This window comes from Alternaria arbusti (assembly GCF_024043155.1).
Source record: "Alternaria arbusti strain BMP 1465 chromosome Unknown scaffold_2, whole genome shotgun sequence".
NCBI classification, from domain to species: Eukaryota; Fungi; Ascomycota; class Dothideomycetes; order Pleosporales; family Pleosporaceae; genus Alternaria; species Alternaria arbusti.
This window is the reverse complement of record NW_026249942.1, coordinates 2,146,516-2,163,301: the sequence shown is the minus strand read 5'-3', so window position 1 is coordinate 2,163,301 and position 16,786 is coordinate 2,146,516. Positions and strand designations below refer to the sequence as shown.

Sequence of the window (16,786 nt, the reverse complement as noted above, 5' to 3'; positions counted from 1 at the left end):
ACAATGGTGGCGAGACTGCTTGGTATCGTCAAAAGAAAGAACATAGACTAGACATTAGCGATTAAATAGTGTATTCATTGAACCAGAAACCTGGAAAACGAGATGCATGACATAGCGGGGTCGCTACATTGCGCATGCACATGCGCGACGGGAAGGTGCGATGAGTGGGTGGAGTGCAGATGGGCCGCTGACGTCATTTTGACCATGACGAGGAGCAGGGGTGAAATGAGTGGTGTTGTGCTTTAGCGAGGAGGGATGTTGAGGGGATCGTGATGGAAGCTCGATGCATTCGAAATCCATCAATTTGACTATCTTCATGTCCTTTCAGCTGGTTTCTCATCAATTCCCTCGAGAAACTTGACAACCGTCTCGATGAAGTACCGCATTGCTTCACCACCAGAGAGCTCATGGTCAGCATCGAATGGAACGACCTGACACTGCTGACTCGCCAAATCATCTGGAATTGTACCAATCCATCTCTTCAGCAAGGCCATCTTGTCCACGGTCGGGGGGACCATCTCGTCCTTCTCCGACATCAGAATCAAAGTCGGCTTGTCCAGTTTACCAAACGTGGAATGGAGAGTCGAGACTGGTAGATCGGAAGAGAAGAAGTCGTCGTCGCCTCCCACAGAGACTAGAGAGTGCCAACGGTATGCCGTTACCGGAGACGTAATGATTGGTGGGATGAAGGAGCTAGGCATGATAGTCTTTTCTTCCCCTTTCGCAATGAGGGCTTCGGCGTGCTTGAGGCTAGCGGAGAGGAGATCTTGTGGCATGAGCAATCCAGCTGTTTCGCGATCTGAAGTTGGGGCTTGCATGATGTAGCCGTCAACCGGGGGAGGCACTGGCAGTGTAGTTGCGTATGTCATGATGGCCTGACATCCTTTTTGCTCGTCAGTAACTAGCGAAACCCGAAGAAGAGCATATCGCGTTGGTAGGATAGCATCGACTTACCAGTTGAACTTCCAATCAACACAACCTTTTCCCTCCCAATCTCTTTCAGATACTCCACCAACTCCTTCAAGTCTTCCGCATCCTCCTTCAAGCTTCCATATCCGAAACCTGTATAACTACTCCGCATTCTTAGCTCCCAGATACTATAGTGCACGCCGTTTCCATCTTTCAAACTCGCGTGTTCCAAGGCGTCATTCAAAGGTCCTAGGTAGGGGGTTGTATGCGGACCAGTGCCCAGCCCACCAATGAAGACCAAGGCGTTCTTGCACTTGGCAGAGTTGGAATGGCGGCGCTCGTATGCACATGTCTTTAGTTCGGTCGGAGGAATGGGATGGACGTGGACTGAGAAAGGACGGAGTTGTGGTGTGTGGGTTGGCTCGGAAGTCGACATTGTGGAAAGACGGATGGACTCTTTGTTGCCAGAGTAAGTCTGGCTACTTCACGTCTCCTTGTATCTTCTGTATGCCCTCTTATAGACTGTCTCCCTTAGATTGGCATGCCATTGTCGCCAAGAATGCGTAGTCAGGAGTGGGTCATCTGCGTATAGCGACGTGCGTGATTGGTGTGCTTTTCGCGGAGGATTTGATGGGCGTACATCAACTTGGCTTGATGTGCTAGCATATCACATCTCTGGTTTGCTTACGCTGATCAATGCATTACATGGTAGGTGGACTCCAGATTGACTGCACCTTGGGAGCACAGGTGCGTTTATTGGCATTCTTCGCGCCATATATCCATTGTATAGCATGATCCATAGTCTTGACGCGTACCTCCTGGGTACAATTGCAGTCTAGAACTCTATTCGTGTAAATGCGATCTACCCATGGTGCAATTCTTGTATTCTTCACAAGAAGGCAGCCGCAGCCGCCGCAGCCATAACGCCGAACTCAGCCCCCAGCCACTGTCCAGCAAGTGCAGTCGGCATCGCGGCTCCCTCGGAGCCGGTTGTAGAGGTAGCCCTCGCGGCAATAACGTTCCTCACGATGCTGAACTGATCGCTGACCTGTTGTTCCTTGAACGACCTCGCCGCACTCGGCAGGGCTGTATACCAATCTGGCTTGGAGAAGTATGTGGGGGTCTCATCGGCCATGGTGACTTCAGCCGGAATGCTGTAATTCGAGGCGGTGCGAACGAAGGCGTCGATTTCGGAGCGCGCGGACGTGAGAGAGGACTGGTAGGGCTCGCCGAGGGATTCCGTGAAGCGACCGTACGCTATTTGCGCGTTGAGGAAGACGGAGGTGGTCCAGCTCTGGGCCTGCGTAGTTGTCAGCACAGCGGTAGACTCCCAGGTTCGCGCTCAACGTACATCGGATGGATTGGCGAAGGTTGGAATGGCGGACGTGGGAATTGGCGGTTCTGTGTAGACCATGAAGTCGCCTCTCACCACTCCCGCCGCTGCAGTCAGTAGAAGAAGGCCTGTTTTCGCAAACATGATCCGACAGATGATGCGATGTCTAGTGGTAGCGAACGTGTGTGCGAAAAGCGAACGTGGAGTAGATACGGACCGAAGTGTTTTGTTGCTAAGTTGGATGGTGTAGGAAGGACATCAACTGCGCATCTTCGGTGGCACACCCAAGAATTCAGACGCGGCCCCAAGACTTCTTTCCTCGTATCAAACCGCTACTGCTCCACATTTTGCTGATCGTGGTCGTAACGTCCTGGGCGAGTGTGGCTATGCAATGCGGAGGATGACGGCGCCTGCACGCGAACTGCGGCGGCCGCTCCACGGAACGCGAATGGACCCACTTTAGCTGACCAAGACGATGAAAGAACATCTTCACGTCTCTGGATAGCCAAAAAGCTAACGGAGGCCATACATACCTATAAATATGATGTTTAGCAATGCCTCACACTGCTGGCAAGCTACGAGGTGGGCAAACAATTTCCTCGTTATTGAGTGCCTAGGTAGATGCCGCATGCATCGCCTGCCCTACGCCTCTGTCAACCATGGAAAGTTTCCCATTCCGTACATGTCGACAGAGCGCAAGCCCGGCACTAGGTCCAGATTCTGTCTCATTTTCAACGATACCTGCACTCGTTGCCTGCATAGCCATCACGCGCAACACGGTAGCCTCTTCGATTGGAGCCCATACGCACAAGGCCTGACGTTCAACGAGGGGTTTCATCGCTTCCAACGGTCCCAGCTCATCAACAACTACCATAGTGATGACGGTTCATACCACTCAGCCTGGCGGACGCGATACGATCAAGACGCAGTTGTGGTGGGGTACAACTCTTCCAGCAGTCCCGTGTCTGCAGTTCGTTGTAGTCCGTGTCTGTGGTGTGCGTAAGTCTCGCGATATGAGCGCTTCGTTCGTCGGTATGTATCATCAACTAGAAATCTATGATTAGCTGTTGCGACTTAGTGAGCATCTTGTTGTCCTGTCTGCAAATTAACGCATACAAACAGTGCGCACGCATACAGCCTTGTACTCGTCATTGGGGAAACCGAGCTGGAGAGGCAATGGATGGTAGTTGCACAGTTGGCAAGCGCACCCAACCAATACAGTGTTTGGGCTAATGACGCTCCTCATCAGCATCCGTCGTGGCTTGCAGCATTATTCTCGGCATTGCTTCTTGCCGCGTTGCTTCGACTTGAGAACAACTTGTCGTCCTGCAAAAGACTGATTTCCCGGATGCTTTGGTGTCTGTCTTAGATAGCTGAGAAGGCCTATCGTGCGCGAATAACCTGTAATTCGTGGACGTGGCGTCTGACCCAAAAGCGTGGATTCGACGGGGTCCCCGAGACTGTAGTCCTTGTTCGCAGTTTTGTGTCATTGATACCAAGGGTTAACAAATACAATACCCACTCGCCGGAGAGAGTGCGTGAGATCAGAAGACCGGTCAATTGACACAACGGGATATGGCCATGATATTACTTCTCGGTCCGATTACCGGCGTATAGGTGTCGACACAGCATTTGGAAATGAATTGAACGCGGTCCTACTCGGAACAGTGCAGCTCATATTTCCTTGTCAAGATCACTACTGAGCTATCGGTCAGCATGAGACATATCTGATTGAGATGCGCGCATCCAAGACATGGGGGTGTGCTGTGCTCTGCATCCCGGCGTATTCGCGCTCAACGCTCGGCGGGTATACAAACGGCGCACACACAACTAGACATGGCGTCAGCTGATACGCAGAACACGGTACGCTCTCACCACTGCGATGTGTCGCAGGATGCGCATACTTGCTTGGCCGAAAAAGCAAAGCCGCAGGACATCTGCAGACGGCACATGTCATACACCATTGTACAAAGGTCGTGGCGATATCGTCAAATATCACGCGTCGTGGAAGGATACGGTGAAAGATCGGAGACTGGTCGCCATTTGGTACAAGCTATTCTTGCATCGTGTTCAGGATATGGGCAGTCTCCTCGCGTGTCTATTCTCAAGTCAATTAGAAGAAACACATGAGTAAGAGACAGAGGACCGAATCGTCCATGGACGGCGATCACATACCACTGCACCAACGAAATGGAGGACTGGGTCCGATCACTACGACATACGATGAACTATTACACCTTGAATCGGCACTGACCGTCCCAACTGGCTTTTTTGAGATATTCTACCAAGTGGCTCGACTAGAGCAGCCACCGAGTCGTGATGAGAAGCCTTTTAGCCTAATACCCCAGTGGCAAGGCTCTGAGGATAATTGTGTCGTTTCGTGGCGCGGCGCTTGTGGTGTTCGACGGCGGCCAACGGGACCGTGGAGGCCTTGGTTAAGACCTTCAAAGATCTCGTGCTCGCGCAGCCGCCTCGAACGGTCATTCATTGATTTCTGCCCCTGTAGAGGAAAGAACGGCTGGAGATCCCGACAACTACGACGGTCCGAGCGTGGGATCTCGTTGAGTGGCTGCGCATGATCGGAGTCGGAGTACACTAAACCAGCATCGGTACACCACATAGTCATGATTACTGTAGACTATTCCAAGCTCTGGTGGCTCTTCTGGCTGGAAGCGAGGTTCAAAGGATTCGGTGTTGGTGGGCGTTGTGGATACTTGGGCTGACTCCGTGCACATTGTCTGGGGTGATCCGACAGAGTACCCTGCCCATCTCGTGATGCTAATTAACCCACAGAACAAAGCGATGTGATTGCGCGACCATTAGGCGCCCTCAATGTACAAAAACCCACCATGCTGGGTGATGCATCGGACATGGCTGCTTTTGATGCAGTCAGACTTGACTTTTCGATAAGACAGAATGCCAACGCAGGCAAAGATTGCTTAGGTGCGGGCGGGCACGGCATGCAAGAGTAGCCAAGTCTGCTGAAAGCCCGTTCGGGATTGCTAACAAGCATTGGAGAAGCAATTGCCGCATCAGCCGCGCATGCAGGCCCTTTCTTGTGGGTTCCAAAGGAAGGGCACAGCGGCCAGAGCATCCAGCGAAGGAGCTGAAGGCGTTCAGGGCCGTGGGAAGCTGCAGGCAACACATTCAATAATTGCTGTGATTCAGCCGGTGCAGGCTGGGCAGCGGGATGCTTAGATCTCATCTACCTTATGGCGTCTTCGGCTGATCAAGAGTGTTGGAAGATTGGCATTCAAAGAAGAGCCAGCCACCCGTTGGCGGCTTGGCCCAGGCATCGCCCAGGCGTAAGCGAGACCGCCCGTTATACGGTGGCCGAATCACGTTGACAGGACGCTAATCAGGGATTGTGCTGCTTACAGCGTGTACTATCAAATAAGACGATGGTAGGATGTGTTAAATGAGCCCGGTGAAGCAGTTGCAATGTATCGCATGAGGTCTCCTCGGAGCGCGTTAGCTGTCGTTGATCTCTGGGGAAGCTGTCTGGGGAAACCTCTGGGGAACGGCTCGAGGCGCTGACGGTGCAAGAAGAAAAGCGGGATATCGCATTGCAGATGTGGAGTTTCCGCGGAGTGTATTATTGAGCTGGATTGGCCATGAACGAAGGAGCGTTCTGCCGTTCGGCGCTAGCCCGTGCCTCCCATCCATCACGTGTTCGGGGCATCATCGAGTTAGCAGGCTGGGGAAATCCGGCTCCATCTTTCCGCCAACCACGCCTCATCACCTCGGCTCCGCGTCCTCTGCTGTCTTCCCCAGGCTGGCCCCAATCATTATGGGGAGACCCTGAAAATGAGCTTGTCAGACCCACGTTCTCGGTCGCTGGAGTCGTGAGCTTAGAGTAAGGGGTTAGTGGCTGGTTAATCTATTCAACCGTAGCATGCGACTCTCTCGCAGCTGATCACGACCTTCGAGAAGGTTGGCGGAAGTGTCAAGCCTGTATGGCCGAGCCGGAACAAGGTCGCGGCTGGAGGCTTGTCCTTGCCCAGGTGAGCTTCACGAGGGCATACCGGGCTGGCGGGCCTTGTCGCACTGTAGGCATGCATCCATCAGGCCAGGTCCAACATTTCCATCACAAGACAAATGAGCCTCATTGCTTAGGCTTCTTGTTGTTCTTGACGGCTGACCGTCCCGCGCGCCGAGGCCGACTTGACACTGGTAACAAGATGATCCGTTCATGGGCAAGACGAAGCTTGGGGTCTGGGCAAGCTACCCTTGACCCCACCGTTTTGGGCAATTTGCCGCCCACTCTACCCCATACGGCGGTTCATCCGCGCAGAGTGCCACACATTTCTCCAGTCGAATTTAACCGGTCCGCTAGACCGTTGTTCTGGAGCCAAGGTCCTCTGCGAGGATAGTATCGTGCAGGCCGGGAGGCATATATATGAAGCACCAACATGTTCAATCTATCCAGGCTCAGCTGCAATCAGCCCAACCCGACAAGTCAACAGCTTATATACCCTGCTGCCCAGGACAGTGTAAGGTTGTGTGTTTCAAACCAACCTTCACTCATTCCCTCGTTACTTCGATTCAACAAGCAGTCCTCGGACTAAGAGTCGGACGCCATGGGTCTCTACCAGAAGTTCACGCCCAAGATGGGTGCCGTTGCGAAGAGCAGGTCCGACGTCGAAGCTGCTCAGGCTGAGGCTCCTCACCTGAAGAAAGTCAACTGGAGGTCCGACGCCGGTCTCCGCAAGCTCTACTTCTACGCCTTCTTCATCTGTATCGCTTCTGCGACCACAGGTTACGATGGGTAAGCCTTCCCATTGCTGTTCTCCTATTGACCAAAGCTAACCCACCCCAGTTCCATGTTGAACAACCTCCGTATTCTGCCCAGGTGGACGGAGTTCTTCGGCGACCCAAAGGGAGACACTCTCGGTCTCTTGACTGCTCTTTACTCCATCGGTTCGATTGCCTCGCTTCCCGTCGCTCCCTTCATTGCCGATCGCTTTGGACGTCGCGCCTGCATTACCTTCGGATGTGTCATCATGATTGTCGCAGCTTCCATCCAGGCCGCTGCTAAGAACCTCGACTATTTCATGGGTGGACGTTTCCTCATGGGTTTCGGAAACTCGCTTGCTCAACTCTCGTCTCCCCTGCTCCTTACCGAACTCTGCCACCCTCAGCATCGTGCTCGTGTCACTGCCGTCTACAACTGTTTGTGGAACGTTGGTGCCATCGTCTGCACATGGTTGACTTTCGGTACCAAGCGCATTGAAAGCGACTGGTGCTGGCGTGTACCCGCTCTTACCCAGGCTGCTCCTTCCGTCATTCAGTTGGCCGCTATCTGGTTCATCCCCGAGTCCCCACGTTGGTTGATCGCCAAGGAGAGGAACGAGGAGGCTCTTGCCATTCTTGCCAAGTACCACGCCAACGGCGATGCCAACAATGCTACCGTCCAATTCGAGTTTGCTGAGATCAAGGAGACTCTACGCCTCGAGTTCCAGTACCAGAAGACCTCCACCTACCTCGACTTCTTCAAGACCAAGGGCAACAGGTACAGGCTCATGCTCCTCGCATCTCTCGGTCTCTTCTCCCAATGGTCTGGCAACGGTCTTGTCTCCTACTACGCCACCGATGTCTACGACTCCATTGGTATCACAGACGCTGACACCCAGCTCGGTATCAACGGTGGTCTTACCATTCTCTCTCTCATCGTCTCCGTCTCCTGCGCTCTGCTTGTTGATCGCGTTGGTCGTCGCCCACTCTTCATCTCTGCCACCGCAGCCATGTGCGTTACCTTCATCGTTTGGACTATCGCTTCGTCTCAGCAGGAGGCTACCAAGAGCAAGGCTGCTGGTCAGGCCGTCATTGCCATGATCTGGATCTTCTCCGTCGCTTACGCGCTGGCTTGGTCTGGTCTGCTTGTCGCCTACACTGTCGAGATTCTGCCCTTCAAGATTCGTGCCAAGGGTCTCATGATCATGAACTTGTTCATCCAGATCGCTTTGACCATCAACCAATACGTCAACCCTCTCGGATTCGAGAATCTCCACCCTACCTGGAAGTTCTACACCATCTACGCCGTAAGTCTTACAACTATAATCCCTAAGATGAATTATTTGCTAACTGAAATCAGTGCTGGATCTTCCTCGAGCTCATCTTCGTCACTGTCTTCTACGTCGAGACCCGTGGTCCCACTCTTGAGGAGGTCGCCAAGATCTTCGATGGTGATGAGGCTGAGGTCGCTCACATCGACATTGAGCACGTTGAGAAGAACGTCATGACTTCCGGCTACGAGAAGGATGACAACGTCCGCATTGAGCAGGTCCGATCATCCCAGTAGATGATTTGATCTCTCGTGTGTATATAATTGCTGCTTTGATTGATGTGGAATGATGGTGGTTGGATGATTTTGCTATATACCAAGTATGCATGTCCTTCGCTAGTACTAGTGATTGATATGCGTCCTCTTCTCATATTGTATCTCGCTCTGTGACTTGTACATCATGCGTCAATAACGCCCTGCTCCATCTGACTAACCTCCCTTACTTGTCGCCTTGCCTCCTTTCTCTGTCTTCGTCTTTCCATCTTTGCCTTGATAGTGGCTTTGATACCCGAGCAGCACATTACTGAAGAGAACAGTGCACTTCCCATCCACAGCAGCGCGTTGATGAGGTCGCACCACACAGCTCTCTTCATGCGCCCCACATCCACGTTCTGGTACCCCTGCTCGATATCCCCGTTTAGATAAATTGTATAGAAGAGGCCGAAAGAAGCAATCCATAAGACCGCCAAGATCCATTCCGGGATCCAAGTGACACGGTAGTTGCGTACTGTTACACTGTCGATGACTAGCACCAATAGTGTAAGACCAAAAATAACTTGCGCGAATATGAAGTCCGTCTTCGAAGTGCTCGTTGCATGGCTCAATTCAATGGCGTAGGATATGCCCGATGCGAGTGCGAAAGCGAGTTGGAAGATACGGATGCTGAGACGGAAGAGGGATACGGCGGGCTTGTCTAGTTTGGCATTCACTGCGGACTTGAATGAGGACGGGGAGATGAATTGCGACTTGAAATAAGGTGGTGGTGGTACGGATGGTATTGAGCGGGTCGAGGAGGCCGGTGATGACGTTGTGGATGGCTTGTTGTAGACGGGCTCGGCTTGCTTTGGTTGCCCCATTGTAGTTGCTTCGCTCGAGTGGAAGTACAGACTCTTGTAGTCGAGGTCGCGAAGAAAAGCGTGAAGATGGTTTAGCCCAGAGCACAGCAGCGGGTCAGCCTGAGGTTATATGCATTCCGAGTGCTGACGCGGCTGGGTTGGCTAAAATTCGGCTCACTACATGAGGAAGAACTTTACGCTGTATTATGCTTTATTTAGTCCTGCTAAGTGGAGCGCGATGAGTGTGCCAGACATTCGTCCCTAGAAAATGCGTATTCTAAGAGAACACGAGCGAATGCGAGGGCTGGCGCACTAGCGTCAACATCGGAGAGAAGAACCCGCGTCGGATCAGCAACGATCAATGCAACGCCGCTTTACCCATCGTGGGGGGCTTTAGCTACGAAAAAGCTCATGATTAGTTGACGCGTTTGAACGGGTGTCGCCAGATCGGTGTTCGAAGGATTCTCGTGCTGAAGATGCTAGCGACGATGCATGTCAACCTAGGAAAACACTGGACACCCTGGAGCCTACATCAATGTTGGGTCAGCTACTTCGCATGCTATCATCTTAATGTAGTCTGCAGAGCTGTTTAGATTTTTCTTGTATGAGGTTGTTGCGCAGCCCTGAGGAGTTCACGCTAGCAGCGATGACATCCATGGATGCCACTAGCGGTTGCCGTCTCTTTTAATACGCGCTCCTCGCTCAGAATACGCATTCTGGTGTCTCAACATCTCCAGCTTCATCAGCAACACCAACATGCAGCAAGATTCGCCACTCACGGAAGCTACATCAACTTCAAGAGGAGGATCTCTTCTGAATTCACGGGAAACTTCTCCATTCGAGCAGAATGGGAAAGTTACGGCAAGAACGTCAAAGATAACGAGGAAGTCTCATCGCAAGTCGCGGGCTGGATGTGTTCATTGCAAGACGCGTCGCATCAAGGTACGTACCTAGATATTATTTGAGTATCTCGAAGATATTTGCGACGTCTGTCTTGAACAAGGCAGCAGGTTTGGTTTCCTTGTATACAGCATGCCGAGCTCTCGTTGAAGGACAAAGTTCACGTTCAACGTGCTAATGCAGTAGCTAGTGCGATGAGGGTAAACCGTCCTGTACCAATTGCAAACGGCGGCAAGTCCGCTGCGAGTATCCGGCAACATCTATTGCCGCTCCAGCAATCAACGACTTACGACAACCCGGCGGCCTTCCACTATCTGAGATTGAACTCACGTATCACTGGACGACGACTACATGCCACTCGTTGTCAGCATGGCCTGCCGGTGCTGCACGCGTACAATCGTCCACAGAGGAAATCGCATTCAAGAACGAGCATGTGCTACACCTCATCTTCGCATTCACGGCTCTCCATCTCGCCACATGTCGGCCAGACCGCAAGGAATCGTATACCGCAACTGCAAACCACCACTATGAATGCGCCCTAGCACTCGTCACTCCAGAAATAGCCAAACTCAACCCCTCCAACTGCGACGCGGTTCTTCAATCTGTCCAATTGATCTGCTTTGTCAGTTGGGCAAGAGGACCACAGGCTGGCGAATACCTTGCTTTTGGTAAGCACGGTAGATCGGAGTGGCTGGTCATGTTTCGCGGCATCCGTACGACGCTCAGTACCTTTGAGATAGACAACTTCGCGAAGACACATGCGCCGGCAGTCCGTAACAAAGGTCGGCTTTTACCAGTAACAGACGGGCCATTCGAGTTCGAAAGGCATCTTCAGGAGTTAAAAGAGCACATCGGCATCGCGTCTGAGCCTGCTGATCGCGACGACAACGTGCTCAGCGTGAACGTCCTCCAGGAGATGTATTCGAACCGCTACGGTGGCAAGGACGGTGAATACCACGTGGCGTTTGGATGGCTCTACCGAATGAGCGATGACTTCCTCGATCGCCTACAACAATGCGATCCGCTGCCACTCATCATCTACGCGCACTTTGTCGTTCTAATGCACGACATGGAAAGATTTTGGTATATGAAAGGGTGGACACACCATGTTATGAGTGGAATCTTCGAAGCTCTGCCAACGGAGCATAAGCCCTGGATACGCTGGCCCATGACCTGTGTCGGGTGGATAGCACCTTGATGCATCTACTATCTGTGTGTGGTAGGCTCAATTGGCTTCTAAGAAGCGTCACGTGTACTTTCAATTGAAGTGTATGTTTTAGATTGTTTTTCTGAAGTTTAGGGCTGCTTTCCACCACCAAGCATCGTGTTCATCTCTGAAGCGTCACATCGTGTCCAGACCCAAGGCAGTCATACCAAGGCAGTCACGATACCCGCGGTTGAGCATGCTTGCTCACCTAGTGCGGCCGTGGTGAAGGTTCAATCAAAAAGACCCAATTCCTATTCATCGCAATCGGCCGGCGCGTGTTGTTGCCCTGAGATCAAGCGGAGCGACCGTGAGCCTCCGTTCGGTCTGACCTACGGTCATCCGCACGAGGGTCGCGTCCACCAGCGCCGGAAGGACGATAGGGCAGACTTGTATGCATAGCAACACGAGTATCTCCGTACCGACCCATACCGCCCAAGTGGTATGACCTATGAACGGGATCTAAAGATGAGTGTAGAAAGTCAGTATTTGTCTCACATACAATTCGTACAGGAACGTTACTGACAAGGTACATAGTCGCCAGTCGGAAGATCGTAGGTGATCGCTAGCTGGGGTTGCCAGAGAAAGGCTACTGCCTCTGAAAGGGTGAACATGACCGGCGCATAGGAGCGTTGGGCGTTTATGACGTTAATGGCCGCCTCCTTCCTCTGCCTCTTCCTCTCCTGTTTCTTTTGTTGGCGCTGGGCAAGAAGATCTGCAGGGAGTGGGGGCTTTAAAGGAAGGGCCCATCGTTCTTCGCCGATTTCAGTACCCTGCCCGCCGCTGGATTGACCTAGAGGGCGCTCGCCAAGTTTTCCGGTCATCTTGTTCTGTAGAGCGTACTTTGAGTGGCGCTGCTCTTCGGCCTGATCCTGGAGAGCTTTTGACCTAGACGAATATGTGGGGAACACATCGTCGAGCTCGTCGCTCAGCGTCAAGTCAATGATTTCGGATGTCTGACTGGGGAAGGACTTGGCTCGGGAGCTTTCGATAGGTGCTTGGGCCTTTGGCTGCGTTCTCATATATCGCACATCGTCTGCCGCAGTAGTGTCGTCGGCCTCCTCTTTTGCTTGCGCTGCCATGGCGTTCGGTCCCCTCTGTCGCTTGGTGTGAAGCTGCGGCTGAGACTGCGACAATTCGGGATCCGCTCGCGCGCGTTTCTTGGTTCTCGCCATGGTGAAGCGAGGTGCAGTATCGTTATGGGTCAGACGTTATAGTGTGTAGTACGAAGAAAGCCCGCGCATTCAGACAGTTCAGACCAAGAGGTCGCAGTCGCAGTGAGTTGCGATGGTTCTGCAAGTTGTAGGTCGCCCAGATGAGGTGAGTCCCAAAATTGCCGCTTGGACCACCAACAAACGCTCGTAGAAGGCGCAACCACGTGAGGGCAGCTATTGTACGGCTGTCGTGTGATCAAACCCGACCTTTTCTACCAGTCTTGGCATTGAAGTCCTGGAGTGCTTGTCTGAAGCCAGGCCAGGCGTCTCTGACCAAGGGATTGCCCTCTAGCGTTCGTATATAGTTTTCAGGTACGTCATGGAGTCGCTTTCCTAGATGAATGCCTTTGTGGAATCTCCATGTGTCTGATGCCGAAAGAGCGTTCGATCGAGACCCTTGTGCGTTCCGTGTGGGAGGCTGTCGTGGCTGCGATAGCTGAGCTTGTGTCTGTTGGGTTTGAGTCTGGTCTGGCCGAAGACGTGCCTGCCCCGGCCTGTGGTACTCGAATGCCTCCAAAAGGCCCGCATGCTTGTCCCTGTATTTGTATAGCTGACCACCGATCATTCTGAGGTAGTTTTCGTTCACATCGGTGAACCGCTCGCCCCTGTGCATGCCGAACGTGAAGACGTAGTCGCGTGCCGGATTGTCCTCCGGTGTTGTCGGCCCATCTGTGGACTCTTCGCTTGTGTCGCTGCTGATGCTGATGACGCTCGATCGCCGAGACGCTGTGGATGGTGCGAGGGAGATGTATGCGGCCGAATCGGCAGAGGTATCCTCCTGGTAGAGACCGTAGCGCACTCGCGTAGTTGAGGTACTGAGTGGGTAATCGCGCAGATAGAGCTGCCTGTATACTGCGACCGCGGCTGCCTCGGTAAACATTATCTGCGCTCGTGGTTGTCTTCCCCGACCGGTCGTGGGCAGTGGCGCCTGCACGTTGATCTCGATATCCTCGGCCTCATACATGTCGTCGTCGAGCAACTCATGGCCGAATTCGTCTGAGTCGGAACTGTCGCCGTCCATATCGAGATCAAAGTCGTCGTTGCGTGAGGACCTGTAGAGGGCTTCGAAGTTGTTGCCACCAGAGCATAGAGGTATGAAGTCTTGGCCCGATTCGTTCCTGCCATTCTTCTGCGCAAAACGTCCGCCACGTCCGCCTCCTCGCCCACCCCGTCCGGCGCCACCACTGCCTCCTCCACCTCCTCCGCGGCCTCCACCACGCCCGCCACGTGCTCCGCCGCGCTCGCTACGTCGAGCGTTGTGTATTGCCTTTTGGCGTGCTTTGTGTCTTATCGGGGGCGGACCGGTTGGCTTGGACCCTCTGGATTTCCGGTTGGCAGCCGCACTGGCGCGCCGTTGCTGGCAGGGGCGCGACATTGCGACGGCGATGTTTGGCTGTGAGTTAGTTGAGAAGAATGACGAATTCCACTTGTGTGCTCAACGTCAGACTTCGAGACGCTCGGCCCCACGACTACCGATTCGGCATCCCGAAATTGCCCTTTCTCCCCCTGCGCACGTCCAACACCATGGACCCTGAATTTGTACGCGCCTGTTGCGCACCTGGGCACATATTCACCGACCTCGAAGACTTATGCTTTGTTCAAAAAGATGTATGAAGATGGGACGGACGCTGCCCTCAATGCTCGCCTGTATCTGAACCCTTGCCCAACACTGCGACAAGAGGCCATGCTAACCCAAATATCCTTGCTTTGTCTCGAAAGCCGTATTGAAAACAAAATTTACCTACAGCATTCAATGGCTATCGCCGGGGTGATCACAGAAGCTTCGAACTGGCTAACGTACTGACATAGATTCCTTCCAAGCGACGCAGCGACTTGTTTGCATCAGTCGTAGGTATCTTTGCCAGCCTTCTTTCGCTAATCTCCAGAGCACTCACCAGGGCGTTTAACACGCGGAGGCCAAGCCAATGCATCCACGCGCGCACGATGTTGATTTTGCTGAGCTCTGAAGTGATGTGGCCGTGGATATGCAGATGCTTTCCTGCGCAGTGACATTGGACCAAGGAGGCAACAACGTTGCAGTCTCTTGGAGAACGAGGGATCTTCGTTGTGGATAGGAAACATCAGAGACTTGAAACAGCGAAGTCAAGAGCTCAAGCCAGTATGCATATGACGTATCTTCGTCTTCCTCTGCTATCATCTTGAAGATGCGCATGCCTCGAGGATGTTAAGGCCATCTCTACGACGATCATGACTTCATTGCGCCGCTCCCAATTTCCTGGGCCCCTCGACCCTCGAGCACCGCCCATCTCACGCAACGTTGCCCAGCGCAATAACTCGCGCCGCCCTCATGAATTCACATTCTTTGCAGACCCCCACATTCCTTGCGGCTCTACGATGCATCTCATTGCACAGGGTGGATGCTTGCCGCTGACGTTGCCGCCAGAGCACTCTATTTGAGCCACCGTGCCGCAACCCCGCATATATCAGCCTTGCACAACCGCCGCATGGTCCGAGTACTCAAGCGGGATCGCCACACCAATATAGTAGCGATGAACAGATAGACAGGGTGAAGGGCGGGTAGTCCGGCGTAGTTACCCTGGAACGAAATCTCTCTACTCTTTAATAAGGTACAACAGTACCTGCTCGTCAGCGCGTCCTGTACCTGCATTCACTCTCCCTTGCATCTTTCAGCTGGTCTTGGATCCGGTTATCCGCTCGTCTTTGTCTCACTTGACTGACTGCGTCATCAACTCTACTTCTTCTTCATCGAAACAAATACCCAACACTACCAGAAGCATTCGCAAGCAGGTCTTCAAGATGCATACCAACACCTTTGCCATCCTCTCTTCGGCTCTCTTCCTCGCGCCCTCACTATGCGCAGCGCGCGTCCTTCCTCCTCAACCCCCGCGCATTCTCCCCCGCGGTGATGCACAGTCATTGCTATCGTCGTCCGCTACATCGCTGGCCGACAAATGTAGCTTCACCCTCTTCCATAAGCAACTCATGACCGCTGCCCGACCAGCCTCGACAAGCGATGGCAAGATCAACTACGTCCAAGTCGATAGCTTGGAAGACCACATGAACGGAATCACCATCGATCTCGCTTCTTCGAGACCCCGGGCGGAGCGCAACTCATATGTGAAGGTCTCTGCGACGCAGATCTTCGAGATCGATGGACTGGTGGATGACACCAAGTTGACCATCTACGGCTCCGATGGAGAAGATGCGCTGGTCTTTGAGTACGATGGGCTGAAATGGGCGACCGAGGGCGGGAGCAAGAAGTTGCACCCCGAAGCGTGGTGTAACACCGGTTCCTGGGCGGAGAGTGGGAATGGAAGCAGGGTATGTTATTCCTGGAGGTTCACATACGAGGACCACATTGCTAACAATCATTTGCAGCAACGGTCAATGGAGTGCGCGTTCCCTTGCGCCAAAATTGAGGACGACGAAGAGAATGAGAGGGAAGAGCTACGCTAGATCACTGTGATCCAACGTAGGGCTCTGTGTCAGCATTCGATATGCTGCTCATCTGATCAGAGCAAGACTCTGGAATTTCTTTTGTGATCACTTCGATTCTCCTATACTTGATACCCATCCAAAAAGAATGATAGTCACATCCAATGTGAAAGGTGTAAAGACCATTGAAACTGAATTCATTCCATTTTGAAACTACAATAGTCTAATTCCATCGGTCTGATTGGGTGATGCCAGCATTACAAACTCTAGAAACGGAAAATAATCTAAACTACAATCGGAAGTCAACTCAACGCTATCCTCCTCCCTACCTGTTTCCGAACGTCCAAGCATCTCTAGTCACACCAAACCACTCCATCTCCTCATCTGCCTTCTTTCCACACCGACAACATCCCCCTTCCCTGCTCTCTTCTTCCTCAGCCGGCATCATCATCCGCTTCTCCAACCACCTCGCCAACCTCTCATCATCACACCCCGTAACCTTTGCAACACCCACACCCCTAACCCCAGTAAACAGTTTCAAGACCGAATTGTCCGCCCCATCAAACATACTCTGCCAAACCTTAACCTGGAGAAACTCCGCACCGGAGAACGCAGCCGTAGCTTGACTACTGGTAAACCGGGGATCGGTATCCAGACGTAGTTCAAGCTGCCAGCGCGTGATCTTCGCAA

At 52.9% G+C, this 16,786-nt stretch overlaps 7 protein-coding genes across 7 annotated transcripts; 2 read left to right on the top strand and 5 right to left on the bottom strand.

The window, feature by feature from the left end:
- Nucleotides 1–314: 314 nt before the first annotated feature.
- On the bottom strand, nucleotides 315–1,345 carry J4E86_002321 (uncharacterized protein; the record flags this gene model as incomplete). Its single annotated transcript, XM_051442881.1, has 2 exons — nucleotides 315–844; nucleotides 955–1,345. 2 exons carry the CDS (start codon nucleotides 1,343–1,345, stop codon nucleotides 315–317), a joined length of 921 nt encoding a protein of 306 aa, XP_051306469.1.
- Nucleotides 1,346–1,798: 453 nt separating this feature from the next.
- Nucleotides 1,799–2,323, bottom strand: J4E86_002320 (uncharacterized protein; the record flags this gene model as incomplete). The annotated part of the gene is made up of 2 exons (XM_051442880.1): nucleotides 1,799–2,209; nucleotides 2,261–2,323. 2 exons carry the CDS (start codon nucleotides 2,321–2,323, stop codon nucleotides 1,799–1,801), a joined length of 474 nt encoding a protein of 157 aa, XP_051306468.1.
- Nucleotides 2,324–6,822: 4,499 nt separating this feature from the next.
- Nucleotides 6,823–8,543, top strand: J4E86_002319 (uncharacterized protein; the record flags this gene model as incomplete). Its single annotated transcript, XM_051442879.1, has 3 exons — nucleotides 6,823–7,010; nucleotides 7,062–8,283; nucleotides 8,337–8,543. 3 exons carry the CDS (start codon nucleotides 6,823–6,825, stop codon nucleotides 8,541–8,543), a joined length of 1,617 nt encoding a protein of 538 aa, XP_051306467.1.
- Nucleotides 8,544–8,704: 161 nt separating this feature from the next.
- Nucleotides 8,705–9,382, bottom strand: J4E86_002318 (uncharacterized protein; the record flags this gene model as incomplete). The annotated part of the gene is made up of 1 exon (XM_051442878.1): nucleotides 8,705–9,382. One exon carries the CDS (start codon nucleotides 9,380–9,382, stop codon nucleotides 8,705–8,707), a length of 678 nt encoding a protein of 225 aa, XP_051306466.1.
- Nucleotides 9,383–11,760: 2,378 nt separating this feature from the next.
- J4E86_002317 (uncharacterized protein) lies at nucleotides 11,761–12,640 on the bottom strand (the record flags this gene model as incomplete). Its single annotated transcript, XM_051442877.1, has 2 exons — nucleotides 11,761–11,927; nucleotides 11,992–12,640. 2 exons carry the CDS (start codon nucleotides 12,638–12,640, stop codon nucleotides 11,761–11,763), a joined length of 816 nt encoding a protein of 271 aa, XP_051306465.1.
- Nucleotides 12,641–12,875: 235 nt separating this feature from the next.
- On the bottom strand, nucleotides 12,876–14,054 carry J4E86_002316 (uncharacterized protein; the record flags this gene model as incomplete). The annotated part of the gene is made up of 1 exon (XM_051442876.1): nucleotides 12,876–14,054. The coding sequence occupies one exon, from the start codon at nucleotides 14,052–14,054 to the stop codon at nucleotides 12,876–12,878; it is 1,179 nt and encodes a 392-aa protein (XP_051306464.1).
- A 1,403-nt stretch (nucleotides 14,055–15,457) lies between these two features.
- Nucleotides 15,458–16,117, top strand: J4E86_002315 (uncharacterized protein; the record flags this gene model as incomplete). Its single annotated transcript, XM_051442875.1, has 2 exons — nucleotides 15,458–15,982; nucleotides 16,040–16,117. 2 exons carry the CDS (start codon nucleotides 15,458–15,460, stop codon nucleotides 16,115–16,117), a joined length of 603 nt encoding a protein of 200 aa, XP_051306463.1.
- Between the last annotated feature and the right edge of the window lie 669 nt (nucleotides 16,118–16,786).